The sequence below is a fragment of the Psittacula echo genome (assembly GCF_963264785.1).
Source record: "Psittacula echo genome assembly, chromosome: 7".
In the NCBI taxonomy this organism is placed as follows: domain Eukaryota; kingdom Metazoa; phylum Chordata; class Aves; order Psittaciformes; family Psittacidae; genus Psittacula; species Psittacula echo.
In genome coordinates, this window is record NC_137740.1 from 39,350,016 (window position 1) to 39,368,922 (window position 18,907).

At 39.4% G+C, this 18,907-nt stretch overlaps 1 protein-coding gene across 1 annotated transcript in view; it reads right to left on the reverse strand.

Annotated features, from left to right (window-relative positions):
• ARHGEF26 (Rho guanine nucleotide exchange factor 26) overlaps positions 1-18,907 on the reverse strand; it is a 54,127-nt gene that overhangs the window by 20,542 nt on the left and 14,678 nt on the right. Inside the window, exons 5-7 of the mRNA XM_080624106.1 lie at positions 18,616-18,776; positions 2,477-2,629; positions 1,869-1,998 (exon numbers count right to left, since the gene is read on the reverse strand). Of these exons, the coding sequence (XP_080480232.1) occupies positions 1,869-1,998; positions 2,477-2,629; positions 18,616-18,776 (444 nt within the window). The remainder of the gene's footprint in view (positions 1-1,868; positions 1,999-2,476; positions 2,630-18,615; positions 18,777-18,907) is intronic.

Sequence of the window (18,907 nt, forward strand, 5' to 3'; positions counted from 1 at the left end):
CACATGGAAGGGAGCACAGCTGCAGCATCCAAACAGAGGAAGCCCTGGAAAGCAATGAGAAGTAAATCCAATCCATGATTTACATGACAGTTACATCTATTTGCAGAGCTCATTCTTACCAGTTAGAGACGAAGCCCCATCAGAAATAGGCAATCAATGACAGACCAGATAAACTACTTTCTGACTGAGAAACAAAAACATTTTATGATATTTTACTTTAAAATTAGTCTTTGGTTTAAGTATGTTCTCTCCTGTGAATATAGTTGGAGCCATAGTTCTGATACTGAAGCCTTAAAAATCAAATTCACTGGAAGTCTCAATGTAAGGCTTACACAACAATATCCAAGAAAAACAAACAAATTAAACAAACTGGAACAGTGGAAAATAAAATGCTTGATTTGCTTGTTTAGATTCTTTTAGCTGAAGAGGGGAAAAAAACGAGAAGGCCCACCTAGGGACACACCACAGTAATACTGGGTTATGATGCCATTTTTTACCTAGAAATGTACTGCAGAGAAGACAGCACTCAATGTCCATGAATGAACTATGGTACTGTCCAGATGATCAAATTAATCAATGCATAGTTTGCAAATATATAGCAAAACAAAATTAGTTGTCCTGTTTGTGGATCTTTCCAATGCCAGAACCAGAGCCTGGAATTTTATCTGCACTACTGCTGGTGTCCACCTCATAAATTTAGTTCTAGCATTTTATCTGAAATGCCATGAATCTTGGTGTGAACTTCAGAATCATAGAATAGTTAGGGTTGGAAAGGACCTTAAGATCATACAGTTCCAACCTCCCTGCCATGGGCAGGGACACCTCACACTAAACCACGCCACCCAAGGCTCTGTCCAACCTGGCCTTGAACACCACCAGGGATGGAGCATTCACAACCTCCCTGGGCAACCAATTCCAGTGCCTCACCACCCTCTCAGTAAAGAATTTCTTCCTTATATCCAATCTAAACTTCCCCTGTTTAAGTTTTAACCCATTACCCCTTTTCCTATCACTACAGTCCTAATGAAGAGTCCCTCCCCAGCATCCTTATAAGCTCCCTTCAGATAGTGGACTGCTCTGAGGTCTCCATGCAGCCTTCTCTTCTCCAGACTGAACAGTCCCAACTTTCTCAGCCTATCTTCATACGGGAAGTGCTCCAGTCCCCTGATCATCCTGGTGGCCCTCTTCTGGACTTGTTCCAACAGTTCCATGTCCTTTTTATGTTGAGGACACTAGAACTGTACACAATAGTCCAAGTGAGGTCACAGGAGAGCTTTGCTTCGGAAGTACTCACTTGCACTTCCTAAGGCACCTAGTAATCTGCACAGGAAGGGAATGCCCACAGCGTAACACACTGGTGAGAAACAGAGTGTGTTGATGCTGTTCCATTTATGAACAGCTCCTGTGCCCTCAAGTACAAAGCTCATTCTTCAGGGCTACACTGTGACCCTTCTTAATGACCCTCTTCCTGAAAGTAAGTATTTACTGCAGAAGGGTCCTTACCTAATCTATACAATGGAAAGTCTTGTTTTCTAAACTGTAGGGTTTGATTTTAGTCCTAACACTATACACAGTTTCTGTGTTGGGTTCCTCCTTGGTTTCAGATTAATTTTGACCATTTACTGTACAATTTTTCTATTACAATGTCTAAATATTTAACTTTAGAAAGGGGAATCAGGAGCAGAAGGTACCAATCACAGTAAGCAAAAAAATGCAACAGTAATTCATAACCAGTAGACCAGTATCTACCCTGTACTTGGTAGAAGTAAGAAGATGTGAAGAGACTGGAATGACCTAGGAATTGAATATGCAAGAAGGCTAACATTAACAGAACATGCATCAAGGACAAACAGAAAAACTGTTCTCACATCCATCAGTAAGGGAAGACGAGTAACCCTCTGCATGGGAAGAATGAGGAAAGAGATCATTGGTAAATTCCGGCAGTCTTCATGGGACTCAATCCGTGATAACACCTCTTTAAAGGCTGGATTTGTGGCTCTGGTGAAAAAAGGGGGGAGAGAATTAAATGGTAAGTTTTACTAAAGAATTGTGAAAGTTGCTAGATTTTAAATAAATCATGATTTTATTAATAGGAAAGTGTCCTGTGAAGGAGTCATATCAATTAAGCCTTCAGCTTTATTTATTTAGATATGCTAGACCAGGACTGAAATTTGAAAACTTCAGCTGCTCCCACGCATGAACAGATTCACACGTAATGGACGAGAGTGTGTCTTTGACACTGATTAAATTGCACATATCAGTGGCCAGGGAATGGAACACAGGACCACAATCAGGACTGGCCCTTGCAACCAGGTACAGCTCAATTACTTCAAAGGAACTTACACATTAAGAAAAGCTAGGCAGGTAAGCACACGCTTAGCTGGAAGCCAGGTTTTGCACGAAATACCACAGCCTACTACTCACTCCTACTAGAAAGGAGGTGATTTTGCAACCATATTTTAAAATTAGCTCTTACAGTAATCTCTGCAGCGTTCGCTGCTGATAGACTTCATTGGTGCAGTATTTGACATAGGGATCAAATGTTGAAGAAGAATGCTTTTCAACTATATCACTGATATCATCAATAAAGATGTTGTTCTGATGCCTTGCTTCAAGTTCTGTAAAGAACCTGTGGAAAAGAAAAATAAATTATTCATTTTTACAAAAAACCAAAAACAAACAAACAAAAAAAAAAAAAACAACCCAGAAACAAAAACCAAACAGAAGCAGAATTTCTCCTACAATGATTTGCACCTGACCCAACCCATGACTTCTATAAACTAATGACAACTTGAATGGTTCATGAAAGATTGAGATCATTTCTTCTTCGGCAGACCAGCAAAGGAAACCTTTACATGACAAAGGCCAAAGGGTGGCAGTGTCACCTGGCGGAGCTCCGTGTAAGCAACGCTGGCAAAACTACTTTCCACTCTCTAGCTGCCAAAACCAGAACAGTGTTACTGAGCTGGTTGGACGAGAATTTCCAGAAACAAGGGTGAAAAAGAAACCAAACAATTCCAAGCACACATTAACACATTTCCTCTTGTAATAAAGGAAGTGCAATACCAGAAATATTCAATGAAATAAAGTTATGTGTGACTCCTAAACACAAAAGTACTCAGCAGGCTGAGCTGCCCAATGTGCTTGTGTACCATATACCTTAATCCACATCTTAAACTAAACACAGACTGGAATAGTGAAAATGGGAACGTAAACCAAAAGCCTGACGGATGTTTTCTCCTAAACACGATTGTTCTATGAACTTCCTCATTGTTCGTCCTCTGTTCTGCCTGCAAGTCCCTTTGGCCTCCGAAAGCTTTCCACTCCTCTCTGCATTTCTAATTTCATCAGAAACCAAAAGCCTTTATTTCTGCAACAGTCATCAGAAATATCTTACTGTCTGGAGTGCGAGAGCTCTCATGGATCAGCTCCTGCAGGTCATTAGTTACCTACATTGACATTCCGACATCAGCGCAACCCTCAGAAATGTAAAAGCTGCTGAAATCTCTCACATCCTGGTGTTGCCTTTCCATAGGGTGATTCACTTGAATCCTGAACTCCCCAGAGCAAACCAGCTAAGGAAAAACTTCTCACACAGCACAGAAAAATTTAGGAAATACCTGGTACATCTGATCTCACATCAAGCTAAAAGAGTTTGAAACATTTTATTTCAGCCCTTTTTCACATTTTCTTATTACTAACACTGGTTCTTCAAAACCTGTCACCTTGCAGCACTGCATTTTTCTAAGCATGTCACCAACGTTCCCTATAGTCTGTTTTACAAACAAACCTCAAACACATAAGAAGAGCAGAGCAGGATGAACAGGAGCTTGTCACGCAAGTGTTTAACAACATGGCTTCACTAAAATTAAGCCTTTTTTTCAGGTGGGCTTAGAGGAACCTGCCTGAACCAAGTGGTTGCCAGATTCTCACTTGGTCAACTGCAGTCAGAAGAATCAAGGTGGGATTTTTGTTTGGTTGGTTTTGTTTTTTCAAGTTCTGACACCTTAACTGCAGACTGAACTGATGGATGTGTATCGGTATTATCATCTCATGAAAAACAGGATGCTGCCTACAAACAGATGCACTACTGCCTGCTGCAACAGGCACTGTTGAACAAGCAAGCACTGCTTGTTCCTCACTTTTCCCCATTAAGTGGCACAGCAGGGTTTTTTCACAGCCTTGCTGCGTTTGAAAGACAGAGTCCTCCAGCACCCTCCTGCCCTCCACCCATCTCATTTCAAAGCACAAAACATTTCCAGTTGTAGCTCTCTTGTATTATGTTACGTATTTGGTTCTTAGTGTCACACCAGTACTAACTGGCAACACACTAAGCTGCTGTGAGATCTCATACAATACATAGACAGCCACTAAAGTTAACAGTTGTGTGAAATGTCATGGAGGTACAAGAAGGGGAAAAATAAAATAAAATGAAAAAAAACGAGTCTCCAAGTCAGAGCCTACACTTTCCCATGAATCCCAACAGTGAGATTACAACCGCTGACCACCATGAACCACAGACAACTGGAACTTGTTTCTACTCTACTCAGGCATGTTTATAGTGGAGAGAACTGCTCAGTGCGCTGCCAATTCACTTTGCTCAGGAAATAAGGAAATACAACATTTCTTCCTGCTGTATGTTATAGCACACTGACAAGGTGTTTGGCCATGCTGGGCTAGAACTTCCACTTTCAGAATTTATCTGGTACTTCATCAATGACATCCTCAGGCAGAGTCACTGTAAACAATAGTAAAAGTCTTCCATAGAAGAAGATTAAAAAAAAAGAAAAAAGGGAAAAAAAGGAGGGGGCAGAGAGAAGCAGCACACCCAAATCCCAACCCCACAACACATAGTGCAAGAAATACTACCTCTGGAAATCATCTATCAAAAGTCTGAGTCTAAGGTTGGGGGGTTTGCATCCAATCTGCTAATTATATACACAATCAGTGAATCAGAAGCATCATAAAATCCTTTTACTTAAAGTTCTAGGACAGGTTCTGTCATAATGAGCAGTACTGAGGATCAAGTGATCATATTCAATTTAACCAAATATGAATTAGTTGAACTGTGTGACTGACCTTATTTACTTTTTTTTTTTCTTAATACCAGAAGTATTTATTTAAAGTATTTATGTTATATCTGGAACTTTTTCGGTTAAAATCAGATCCAATTATGTAAAAGTCAAACAGCATTGTAAGATAGCATTTGATTTCCCTCATCTTGTCCTTAGGTTGTTTAAAAGAGACATCCAATTTGTAACACTCCAAACTCCTTCCCTTCCACAGGCTACATGCCAAACTGAGAAATACAGGTTTAGTTCATTTTCTGTTTCTTTTTATAGCAATATCGAGAAACACCAGAGATCTCAGCAATACTGGAGTTTGCCCTGTCTTTATGACAAGCGCTTCCTCCCTAAAGCTCTGGTGGCTCCTCTAAAGGGCCTTCCCATGTCTTTAGGCAGATCACTGGCACACACTGGTAAGCAGCAGCAAGAACAACTTGCCAATACTCTCAGGCAATTTTCTTAAGCTGTTTTTTCCTACTCATTGGCATTGTTGTAATTAATGATTGGCATCCATAACTTTATCAAAAACCTCTAGTTAATTCACAAAACAAATGCACAGTGGTACATGCACGATGCTATAAACTATTCCATAGAAATCACCTTCTTAAGGCCTGAATGATGTTATTTACAACTGCAAAACTCCCAAAAACAGAGCTGTACTTAAACAGATGCCATGAACCATTTTGTTCAACATTTCTTCTCAACATTTACTCTCCCTTCACCCCTACATAATGACATTAACTGAGCAGGACTTACACTGTTATGAATAGTCTATCTTGCTATCTGGATATTCCAAAAATAGACTGCACCGGATTTAAAAAGTTCTAATTAGGAAGGCCAAAAAATCCTAGGCAGGCCAAGTTAGAGTTAGAAAAATAATTATCTTACAGAATCAGTTATCTGAGAGCAAAATGCATGTAGAATCAAACAACAGCACACAAAAGGAATATACAGAAAAGCTAGAGGTACTGCGAAGAATCAAAATTGTGTATTTACATCAAGGGTCTCTACAGCAGAAAAATGACAGCAAAGCCTTTCTGGAGAGTGAGGCTGGAAAGAAGAGACTTGGTAGAAGATCTGCCTGAAAGTGAAGTAAATGTGGTATGCCAGCAGAACCAGGTGATCAGCACCCAACAGAGCCAAAAGTTAAAAAAACACATAAAACTGATAGCGAAACCATGAGATCATTTGATTCTATTTGCAAAGTGACAGCACACACACCAGAGTATTACTGGGTTGGTGAGGGGGAGGAATGGTGCAATATCATTACTGTCTTGTATACAGGTTATGTAGCAGTTACAGACTCAGACATTTACCTGACTTTTTTTCCTACTGCTTGCAGTACTAATGTCTCATCTCCTTGTAGGTTCATGTAATTCTCCACTGTTACCCTATGTTCTGCACAGTGCCTCTGTTCCACTCCAGCAGATGCCACAGTCACTGAAATAGCAGTCTGTCACCATCAAAGCCATCCTGTGTGTGGAAGTGAACTGCGGTCTGGCTCGTAGGTCATTTATTTCAAAGTTCATTATTATTATTCTCGAGTAATGTTTTTGAAGCCATAATGAGCTGTATGCCTGGCATAAATAAGATTATAATGCAGATTTTGCTTCATAGTGATGCTACTGCTGACACATCACTATCCAGTAATAGAAAAAAGCCCCTGAAGTGGAAGCAAGTACAATTTAGCTTCCTCCTCTTAGACATAAAGGAGCAGGAAAAATACTTACGCATTTCAGATAACTTCAGGTAAAAGTAATAAAAATTCTGACTAGCCTCTCAAAACCTGAAATTTCTGACCAGAAACAGAAGCATAACATCTGCATCACAAAGTAATTTCTTCGGGGGGGGATTTAAAATCGTTAAAATGGGGAAAATTACAGCCTTATTTCCCTAGAATTTTTATGCTTGATCAGAATGGAGCTTTTAAGAAAAAATGGCTTTGAAGAGGATGACTGCAGCGAGGGACTGCATCCACAGGCTTTTGAAATTTATCAGTTTGTTAGAGGAGTTGCACAGTCCAAATAATGGTAAACAGTACATATATACGCATATATTCGTAACACCAAACACTGCAAAGCAGCCCAGAAAAATACCTTTTATGAGGCAATAGCCACTGAGTAACTACAAAGCAAAAAAATACCCCAACAGTCTATCCTTTCATTATGCAACAGAACTTGCAGTGAGCCTACACACAAGTCACTGTCCTCCTGGTAAGCCACTCACCTCTTCAACTATTTATACTATTCTGGCAGAAAGCCAGAACAGTAAGAAAAGCCATGGCAACCCTGCCAATGTAGTCTGCTCCAGTGAGATTCCCAAGATAGTGGAGAAGTGCTCACAGGATCTAGCTCAATGATATGCGCTTCAGAAACACCCATCTTGATTCAACCAATTAATACCCCCTAACAAATGAACCTCAAAGAACACTCAGTGGCACTACAAACGTAAATGTTTCTGATAAATTATGAAGACATCACAACAGGAATCTTCATTTTAAAAACCTTTCCCATTCTGAACAAAGTAATGCTTTTTATACTACTGAGAAGAAGCAGGGTGCTTCTGCCTGTCTCCCTGAGCCTGAAAAGTCACCTATGTACTTACTTGTCATAGAACAAAATGATCTCTTGTATGTCACAAAAAATTAATTTATAAATAATTTTGTGAGGCTTTCTAGCAACAGGGGTGAGGCTATTCCCATCTAACACACGGGCTAGAACAGCCAAACTAACACACGCAGCAAGCAAAGACCTGGGACAACAGAGGGAAACGACTGGCCATGTCACTTGTCTTGTGCTCTATAAACCTGGGCTATCATCTGCAACCCCCTGCTTCGCAACAGCCAATGGTTAGTATTAGCCAGTACTGATGATGTTACTATATACAAAAGAACTAATCAATCTAGGTATCAGAGAAGAAATTTTTGTTAAATAGAAATATGAACCGTAGAAAACCATAATTCAAGCATTGCTTAGTCTTAAGGGAAGTGTATCAGTCAGGAAACTCTCCACCACAGCCTAGAATTAAGGGTGAAGTAGAGCATCCAGGTGACTTGGGAGTCCAGTGGGTACCACCACAGGCACCACTACAACCACACGCCTCCTGGCAGCCCTGCACCAGAGGGAGACTGCAAACACTCCCAGGTTAATCTTTCACCTGTGCCAACCTGGCAACCACTGAACCTCCACAACCAAAGGAAAGCAAGTTCAAAGTGCAAGTGTACTGATCGCCACTTTATGCTGTTGTCAGCCTTTTGCAGGTTCAGAAGGGAGAGCAGCAATGCCCATCATGGGAAGGGCCAAGGGGTAGGCCATAGCAATGCAAGAAATGACGCAGTGTAGCTTCACGTGCTGCTGGACTTCTTGTTTTATCACAGGCACATCAGCCTCTTTCCTACATATCTGTAAGAGAAGTTATCTGGGGTAGCAAACAATCACATGCTTAAAGATAGGAAGAAAGTTGCAGGTTTTGATACTGCTGCACATCAAGCTGTTCTTCCTATAAAAGGTATAAATAAATGTTTGTGTACATGATTTTCATATTGAGGCAGCCACATCTAGAGCAGAATTTACAGTATGACATGTAGGATAACAAATGCCACACTAGGGCAGGCAAGACTTCCCAGATATAAACACTGCACAGACCAACCTCACTGCTGTCGAAGGTAACATGGAGCAATGCAATGTAACATCTGCAGTGAAAGCTTTAGTCTCATGAATCCGAGGTTTAAAATCTTATTTAAACAAAGCACATCGACACAGTGATAACATGAGAGGAGCCAAGGGAACATACATATATCGTCCCACTATGACAGCCTTGCTAAGCACAGATATTTCTAAACTTACTAACAACTTGGTGCCTTTTCAAAGCTACATGTTCGTTTCATGCAAGAAAGGCAACATGAGCTCTTTGAAACCATTCTGATGTCTTGAAGACTGAGCACTCTGTCTCAACTAAGAAAGGCTGCTTCTTCATTCCTTATCAGTCTCTGTGCAAGGAAAGCAGAGATGCAAGTTCACGTAACTGTTGAACATCCACCCACTTTACTACCAAATACACAGATACATACACAGATATATACAGTTTTCCTCTTTTGTACTTCCTGCAGCAACAGTAAATCTGAAAATTGGTGAAAGTGTCCTAAGATGCTACTAGAACAAGCCCTGCAACTCCAACAGCAAAGCACAAATGAGAGGATCCATATGAGTTTCAGATGCTCATGACAGTAGTGCTGTGGAAAGGACATACTAAGCACCTATCGGATAAATAGGTTTTGGGTTACAGCTGGAAGGCTTTAAAATTTTTAAGTACATTTGCTTTACTGTCCTCAAACACATTCACATATATAACTTTCTGTGTAGCCGTCAGGCTAATGAAGAAGAGCTACAGGTTCTGCTGTGGGACTGAGGGGGTTTTATTCTTTTTTTGTGTTAAACAGAAAATCTGTTTACAAAATATACCTATGGGTTTCAACACAAATAAGTATCAAGGCAAATGGCAGCTTCATGCTGTTCTTTTTCCCACCATGCTTTCAGGTGTGTCACCACAATCGCTTGTGGGTTAAGACTCAATGAGATCCAGAACTGCTCTGACAAGGAGGCAACAGAAAACTGACCAGATTTGTTTTGTGGGTTATTCTTTGGCTTGCAGCTAGCTGAACTGAGAGAGTAACAGGGAAGGGGGAAAACCTCCAGGCACCACTAGCACCAAATCCAGATCTTTTACATCAGTGTGCAAAAAATAAAGGAAGAAACAAACAAACTCTACTATGCTTGTCCTATAACAGCCCTCTACAGCAGAGCATGCTGTTATGACTCTTTTGGTTAAACTCACAATTTTAAGGCCATTCATCTAGGAGGTAGTTTCAATCCTCATTTCAAACAATATTTCATCTCAAAATAGATTATTTTATGTTATCCATCTGTTGCTGGATAACACAAAACATCTTAAGTCACTGGCGGCAAAGATTTGCGGGTTGGGTAGTGTTTCTTTTAGGAAAAGAAGCTATACTGTTATCATTAAAAACACTCATTAGAAGACAAATAGAGAAGGAACAGTTCTCAGAATGACCTCAGCTAGAGGAAGACAATGAACTATCTCCTAAAGTACGTAATGATAGAAGGAAAAACTGAACACAAAGTCCGAGACCAAGGACTAGCAGAAGAGTTTTGAAAAGTAATCTAATTATAAGTTCCAAGGGGCCCCAACAGTGAGTCTCTCCTTATAAGAATCTGGGACATGGAGTTACATACCATCTGTGCGGCATTTCCTCAGGAAGACAGATTGACACTTCAGAGCTTCAGAGTCATACATTTTTCAGAAAGGGACACAAAGATCATTGATGTGTCAAAATAATTTTAGCAGTAATATAACACAATAGTGAGAGGACAGTGTGCAGATGAAGTGCTGAATACAGGCATAGATAGGAAAAGAAAAAAATTACTAGAATTCTCTAGAGAGGTAAAACAAAGTAAGATTTTAATGGCAGTTATTCAAGAATATCTCTTTTGTATATTTAAAATAGAAGAATTACCTTTCATCTGACAAACACTGTTAACACTGTCAAGCTCCAGCAACCACACAATTGAAAAAAAAAAAAAAATCAATGAAAATGCACACCTACAATCATGCAGTTGACACAGTAATTTTAGCTGAGTTCTCACAGCCTTGGGAGCCCTGCCATTTCTTTTACTGAACCTTTTCCTGATGGTACACGTTACTGTTCACTATTTCTTGACATTTGCTGTCAGTCCATTTCAAGTGAGATAAGGAAGGAGAATGATGTTTTGCAGAGAAGGAAAAAGAACCAGAGACAGTATTATATGGGAGAGACTGCAAAGGCCTTGAGAGAGAAACAGAGCAGCACAGAAAACAGCCAGTTGGTTAAAGGTGCAGCCTGCATCCTCTGCCTTTTTGAGTGGACCTGACCCCACTACAGAAGAGGGTTGAGCAGGACTGTTCTTCAGTTCTTTTCTCCCCTGGCGTGCAAATGCTTTAAGATATTGCAAATCATATTATTTCAGGAAAGGTGAGGGAGGTGAGGGGAGGGCAGGGAAGAAGGGGAAGGGGGAGAGAAATGTGCTGAAAACCACCCTGATTTACTCTAGAAAAAACTATTGAGTAACACTCATCAAAAGAATGGGTTCCCTGTATCCTTCAGTCAGTACTACAGTTTGTAATTAGAGGACCTTCACAGGTTACTCTTGATTTTGGCAAACAGTGGTCATTTAGGTTTTGACTATGTGCTAAAAAGAGCTGATACATATAGGGTACATCCCCATACCCTATAAAAAACCCTAAAACCGAAACAAGATACTTGATACACTACTTCATCACGTAATCTTCCAAAAACAATGCCCTGAAGGGCCTACTCCGAGCAAAGCACAAGATGGCCGCTCCAGGGATCTGGAAAACATAGGCAAATCAGTTGCCTTGATTTATTAGGGATTTTTTTAACCAAAATCCAGCTCCGTATTGTTTATTTTAATTTGCAAAATAATGTAACACAGTCATTAACATGATAACATGACCCGAAGGTCTCCTTAAAAGATCACACCAGCTAATACTATTTTAAAGAGATTAAACTGTCTATGCAAAGCTTGACAAACATTTCAAGATCTGCTGGGTAAAACATCATGGAGGCAGTATGCTACAGAGAAACAAAACCATGGCTACACGTGGTCAGCACTGAAATGACACCACAAGTGACCCCTGGGATACAGATTTTCTGAAGGAATACAAGCTTTATGCAACTAGTATTTAAATTTCATATATTGAGCACTGGAGAAAAGAACCACAAAGACAGTGTAAGTTTCATGTTTATGTTGGTGTTTCTTGAAGATACCATACAATCTGTCACAGTGACAAAGTAGTAAAGAAGTTTATTCTGGCTTCTAGTCCTACCTGGTTTTAATAACTGACTTGAGGATGAGGTTGAATTCACTGGTAACATATAGGCAGCTGCAAATGCCCTTCACCAACATTCGTGTCATATGCAGCATTACTGAAGGTTCTCAGACAGTCTCTCCAGAAGTGATCTTTACTACACCTCTGAGCAGGCGCGAAGGCAAAAATAAGGACACCTGAGCAGAGGCTGTGAAATCTAACATAAGCTATATATTTAACTGCACAGAGGATTGCACAAGTCAGACAAGCAAACTGTGGATAGATTCAGTTCTCTTCACAATTAGCTGGCATTCCTTCAGAGGGGCATCTGAAACCAAAAACGTAGTGGACAGCTTGAACAGAACCTTACACATGACAGAAGCAAATGTATTGAAAAACATTTCTCTTTATTACTCTAAACCAATAAAGCACTGACTGTTCTCAGAAAATCTTTTAAGAGTTAAACCCATCCCCACTGGCAACCCCCCCCAGCTCACTATCAAGTAAGTATCTTGGGCTGAGAAACTCTTTCATAGGTACTGGCCAAAAAAGCGCTTCCCTGCTTTGATCACTGCTATGACTGCAGGTGATCCATCAGAGTTACATAAGAGGAAACCTACAGGGTCAAAGTCCAGATTTATCAAGGAGGGCAGCACAGCAGCAGTGGGAAGAACAAGCTCACACACTGTCAAGCAGTCACCATGGCAGAGTCATAGCCTGAATATCCTCCTGTTGTGTTCCTCTCCTACACTGAGCAACAGGTGGCAACAGTTTAGTCTACTATATAGCACGAACACACACCATGGTGGTGGATGAAAACCTGCAAGTCAAGGGTATTCTTTTCAATATGTTTACGTGAACAGTTTGCAGCTAAAGGCTCATTACATTTTCTGGAAAACTAAGTATTTTCTTCAAGGGAACTTCTGGAATGGGTAATTGCCAAGTATTTACAAAATTATAACATGCAGGCATATGTGTAAAGATTTCTAAATTCTGTTCAGCCAATAAAATGAGCCAAGGGAAGTATGACTGTGCTCAGATTTGTTGCTCTTGAGTACTGAAGTCATGTTATCTGATCTTGTCTCCAATAAAGAGGCTAAATTATTAAAGAACAATCACTGGGTCAGGAATGCAAGTACCAAAGTTCCAATTGCATATTATTATGAAGTTAGTTTTTACCAGTACTGCCAGTCATTTGCAAAAGAACAGTGCAGGTAAACCTAGGGATTTATTTCAGCTGCCAAAAGAACCCTCTAAATGAGTAATTCCTAGATGGTGAAGCTGAAGAGTTCAGCAATTAGCGCTGATGTCAGAACCTACCCTGGAGGAAGCAATCTTGAAGAAAAACAAGAATAAATGCACTTGGTTTTAGTACAAGTCATCAATATGATGCAAATCCAAAAATGTGTTCTGTGGCCATATAAAATTTAAAGGAGAGTGGGGTGAGGGGGTTATTTGGGGACTCACTGCTCTACAAACATGTCCTCCAGAATCCCTGAAGTCTCTTGACAATCAAAAAAGGCCCCATTGGCAGTAAAAGCAGATCATGCAGCAAGGCTGGCAGAAAGGCAAAACCCACAATTGGTAAATCCAGCAGTGCTGTGCAATACCTCAACAGCCCCAGTGCCATGCAAGTCTGAGTGTTCCCCAGCATCTATTGTGGGGCAGGACAATGTTCCAGGTTCTGCAGAGCCACAGGTGCCTCATGTCTCACTTCCACATGATGTGGGAGGATTCTTCTCCCTCTTATTCCCATTACCCTGTCCACCATATCCAACATAATCACTGTATTCAACATAATCACCATATTCAACATAATCATTCAACCTTATCAATAAGCCACTTATCTGCTTCAAAGCTTCCAGCATTAACAACCTTCTTTGAAAGAGCACAGAAATTCTCCCCCAGAACACACCTGTGTCACTTATCCAACAGGGTAACCACACTCAGCTGGATGTCCTCAAGATGTTACTCAGCTTTCTTCAAAACCTGCTAACCGCAAGAACTGTGATAAAACACAGAACACAGACTAAGACCATCACTGCAGACCAAAGAGGGGAAAAAGGATTACTTAGATCACTACCTTGTCTACTAATCAAATTGGTGATCTATTACTTATGAATAATTCCCTTTCATTATAGTTCACCTGAATCACCCAGGGTCTACCAACAGTATTAATATTTTTATTTTTACTTTTCTTTTCATATTCAGATTTGAAGCTTTAGTGTTGTTTTTTCTTTTTTATCTTCCAAAGAAACTAGACAACAGATTTCTGCATTCTCAAAAAGTAATGTTATTAATGCCTACTTAACTGATTCAATACACACACTTCCTAAAGAACAGTAGGATTGTATTTTCCTATGGAAAAAGATGAAGCTGCATCATTGGAAAAAGATGAAACATTAACCTAATTCACAAAGAAAGTGCTATGAGAAAGTCTACCTAGTTCCTAGGATAAATTTATATATATAAAATTAAATTAAGATTCACTTAGACAATATGTTAAACTACCTCACAAAACACCAGGGGCTTCTCTACCAAATTCAAGACAGTTTAAAAACTGTCAGAAATAAAAAATATTTTAGTCCATGTCTTTTTCTGCTCATACTGATCTTCTGATATTCCATAAGCTTCTTGCTGGCTTAATGCCAGCGAGAGAGAAAAATGCTAAAATTTTCCTTTCTTCTGCAAATTTGGTGGTTTGACCTGTCAGATCAATTGTTCTTCATTACAATTTCGCTAATTTCCCAGTAACTCCTCTTTCCCAAGACTGGCCATTGGGAAGCTAGCCTCTCTTGCACCACATACCGAGACTGGAGAGAGCTTTTCTTACTAGTAAGATTGATTGCACAGTATTCTCAGACTACATAAGCTTTTATTCCTGTATCGCTTCCTGAATGGCCTATGGCTTCCCCATCAGCTTACATCTCGATCTAATAGCCCACACTGACTCAGATTGCAATTTGTGTGATTTTGTGTTCTGTCAGTTATGAAATCTAATATTACACATACAGGCAAATACATAACATTTAGGCTTTCTGAAGCCACCTTACAAGATGTTTTCATAAACACACTGTATGCTGCACAAATTATTCAGATCAACCCTTCTTTCGTTAGAGACATTCCAATGAGCTCCCAAAAGCAGAGACAGTCTTTGCTGTCTGTATTCTGCTTCTAACAAAAGCAGCTTTGTTCCATCCAAAATGGCCTTGTCATGCGTTAGAAGCCTGTCTCAGTGTTTCTGGAGAGTTTCCATTAAACACGTTTTCTAAGTCAAAGTTCCCAGATATAAGCTTTAAGCAATTTTGTCTGAGATATTTTTTTATCATTTCAGACTCTTCAGCTCACCAGACTTTGAGCAACCAGCACCACTGATAACTACATTCATACTCAGACTGTATTTTTAAGTAAAGGCTGCTTGAAGTAGAGCATAATGGGACACATGCTCAATTTTTTAACAAAAGGATGTATTTTGCTACCTTGAAAGCCCTTGAAAATGGGAAGTGATAGTTTGGAGATACCATGAGGCTTCTGTTCTAAAACCACTTTTGTTGTTTACACAAATGAGGTTGGAGTAAGACAGCACAAAGTTTTTTTTTTTTTACAGTTCAACAGTATTGCGTAACTCAGGAAACAAAATGTTTTCATTTAAGTTTAAAAAAGGAATTACAAACTCTGGTTTTACTCCAAGTTATAAAAACCCAAGTTCTTAAAGCATTAGACTTTCCAGACAAGCAAGAATAAGATTATAATTTTAGGCTAACATTGTATTTTTCCATTCTTGCTCCCTACTCCCTCCCTTTCCCTTTAAGGACTGTTAATCAAAAGGGCTGTAAGATTTCCCCAAAAAATATTGATCTCCCTCTCCCTATCTCTGCTTTAAATATTTTAAGAGAGAAATCTAAAAGTTCATTTCATGATTTGGAAGGCTTCTTCAACACAGGAAAAAAAAACCCAACACCCCCCTATTCACATAGCTATACTAACTAGTACAGTCAGCTGCATCTTATGGAAACAACCCAACAAGAGCCAAAGCCTGTAGCCTAATTAAACCTTTGATTTCTATTAAGCTCTCTAAAAAAAGATGTCAGCTCCCCTCTAACACATGATGGTTCTGCACCATCAGCGTTTGTCCAGCAAAATACGAGCTCGTGAGACTTTTAACAATTCACATCTCATGTAAGGAGAAACCTTTTAAAAGTACTACTCCTGAAAAATAAGGACTCCTGAGTTGCCTTTCCTGACAACACGGCTGTTGTGCAACTCCCATTCCTGTGATGGCTGCGGCTTCAGACAATATCCTACTCCTGGCAAAAGACCTCAGCTCTAAGAGAGAAACAGAAGGGAACATGGACATGGAGAAATGAAGGTATACCAATTAAGTCCAAATAAATGTACAACTATTCTATAGCTCCTACATTAGATTTGCACTTGACACAATACATTAGGCTCTCATATGCATGCTCCACAAAACAAAATCTTATTACTGCAGAAACTTCAGAAGACAAAAATCAAACTGCTGCAGAAGAGGTGTAACATCCCACAGACTTCATAGGGCTTCAGAGAAACAGACAGGAAGAAAGACCATTATCATGACTGGGAACATGACACTTGAGAAATTCCACAAAGGTAAATGCAGGTATAACACTACACAGTTCAGAACATCACAGTTTCTAAAAGGAGGCGACAAAAGGGTACAAAAAAACCTTAACAAAGCCTAAAAATTGGCAAAGGTGGGAAGGAACAACTCCAGCAATATTCCCAGCCTTACCGATTCCTATCCAACCATTAGCCCCATTTCTGAAATGAGGCTAATATTTTTCTGTTCCACAGGTAGAAAGATACATTTAAAGCTGTACAGTGCTGTAGTTAAGATCAATCAGTATCTTACCTAGGCCAGTGTCCATCTTTTAGCCATTGTCCTATTTCAAATTGGAAAGAAGGTGTAAGAAAAGAAGCACAAACTTTTTTATGTTTCAGTACTTCACCTGCTGATATTGCTTTTAAACAGGCCAAGATAATGAACAAATTATACGAAAGTAAAGCCTTGTTAAACAACTTTTTAAAATAGAGTTTTGAGTATTTCTAACTCTGCAGTACACTGTGGAGTGCACTTCCGTACACATGTCCCATATTAAATAATGATGGCAGTAATTATCAGCAGTCATAAACAAGACTCTTCAGCACTTGTATCATGGTCTGCCAACATTTCCTCTTCATTAGGCACTATTTGTAGTGTGCCCATTTTGCTTGTTATTGATTTGGTACTGAGGAAACTTGTCAAAGTGAAAAAAAGGGGCAAAAAGCCCAGCACAGCAGGTCTTCTTTTTAATAGAAATACAAGTCTCTGGTGTCAGGTGCTGTGGTGTTCCTAAACACTAAAATGCCTGTGCTGTTTACATAAAAGATACCACAGTCACACAGTATGCTGCAATGCTGCACATTGAGTACTCCACAGAAAGTAAACAGTGACTCAGCCGATCAAGGAAATCACTGGCAAGAGTCCATTCTTAAGAGGAAATATGAAACTCTTGCTCAATTTTTCAGTTTAATAATGGCACACTAAGCATAATTTGGCAAACTGTAAAGACCAGCTATGCATGCTTAATGTATCAACATTTTGCTTAGGAACTGCTTAGACCTGAAGGATATTTATTTCTACCAAAATACACTATGTTTTGTCCTTCCCTACCAATTTTCAGATAAACTAATACCATTCCTACCCCATTAAATGTGAACTCAAACATAGCGGCATGGTGATTCTGTCAAACTTGTGTGTGTGTCCACTGCTATTTGTATCTTTCATCTTCAAACCGGCATAACAGTTTTGGAAGAACAGTTGCCATTATATATGATTACTTCAGACTTCAGTGAGAAACTTGCTTGTATGTCCTAACAGGTATTAAAACAGTAACTGGACACCTCAAGTCCAGCCTACCTGTAAGTGCTCCTTACTAAAGCAGTACAGGCAGAAAAGTAAAAAAACGTTCAACTTTAAAAAAAAAAAAAAAAAAAAAAAAAAAAAAGTATTCTGGTGAGAAAAGCTAAGATTCTTCCAAGTAAGAGCAAGATGCTTCAGAGAACAAGAGTATAGGTAAGGCAGAGCCTCAGTCTGCAAACAAGACTATATGTCGTAAGTAGTACTAACCAACGCTCCACTATTCAAGGAGCTACCTGTAAGTTATATAAGGAAAATACAATATAAGACAGGGGCTTGCTCATATTACAAAAACCAGAACCTATGGTTAGCAAAGTAAAACTTCAGCTATTTGCTTTCCATTAAATGACTCTCTAGCACTGCAGAGCACATATATTTTGGTGCTCTCAAAGAAGAGAAATTCAAATTCCATTCTCATTTATTTACAGCTTATCGAAAACTAAGACTCCATATATTAAGATGTGCAACATTTGACTTCTCATTCTTAAAGTCAGGCCTAATTTTTTGCTGAATTTGCAACGTGGCAGCTGCTCCTGCATTTTGTGGTAACACCAAAGATGCTATTTTGCATACTGCATTCCATTACTTGCCTGAACAATATTTTGACTTCCTGTAATCACCCCTCAGGCATAATTAAAAATATAAATAAATTTATAACTACTAAATTTTAAATATAAATTTTTTACAGTATATTTTTTTAATGTAGAAATGCATTGCTAAACTTACTTTTTGCTTGCTTCATAAACATCTGTGATATTGGAGAAGAGGTGATGGCTCTCCGTTTTGGTCATTGTGAGGCTCAGCTCCCTGGAATTTTTAAACATCCGGATCAGAATCTCCAAGCTCAGCAAATAAGAATGCTCAGAAGATATCACTTCAAATATCGCCTGCAAAGTGGAGCGAGGAAAGAAAAGACTTACTATGGACTAGGCTTTTCTCTTTTGGTTTCTTTTCTGTTTGTTTTGTTAAAAGAAAATGTGGAGGAGGGGCGCAAAGGAGTTACTGAATTTCAGACAGC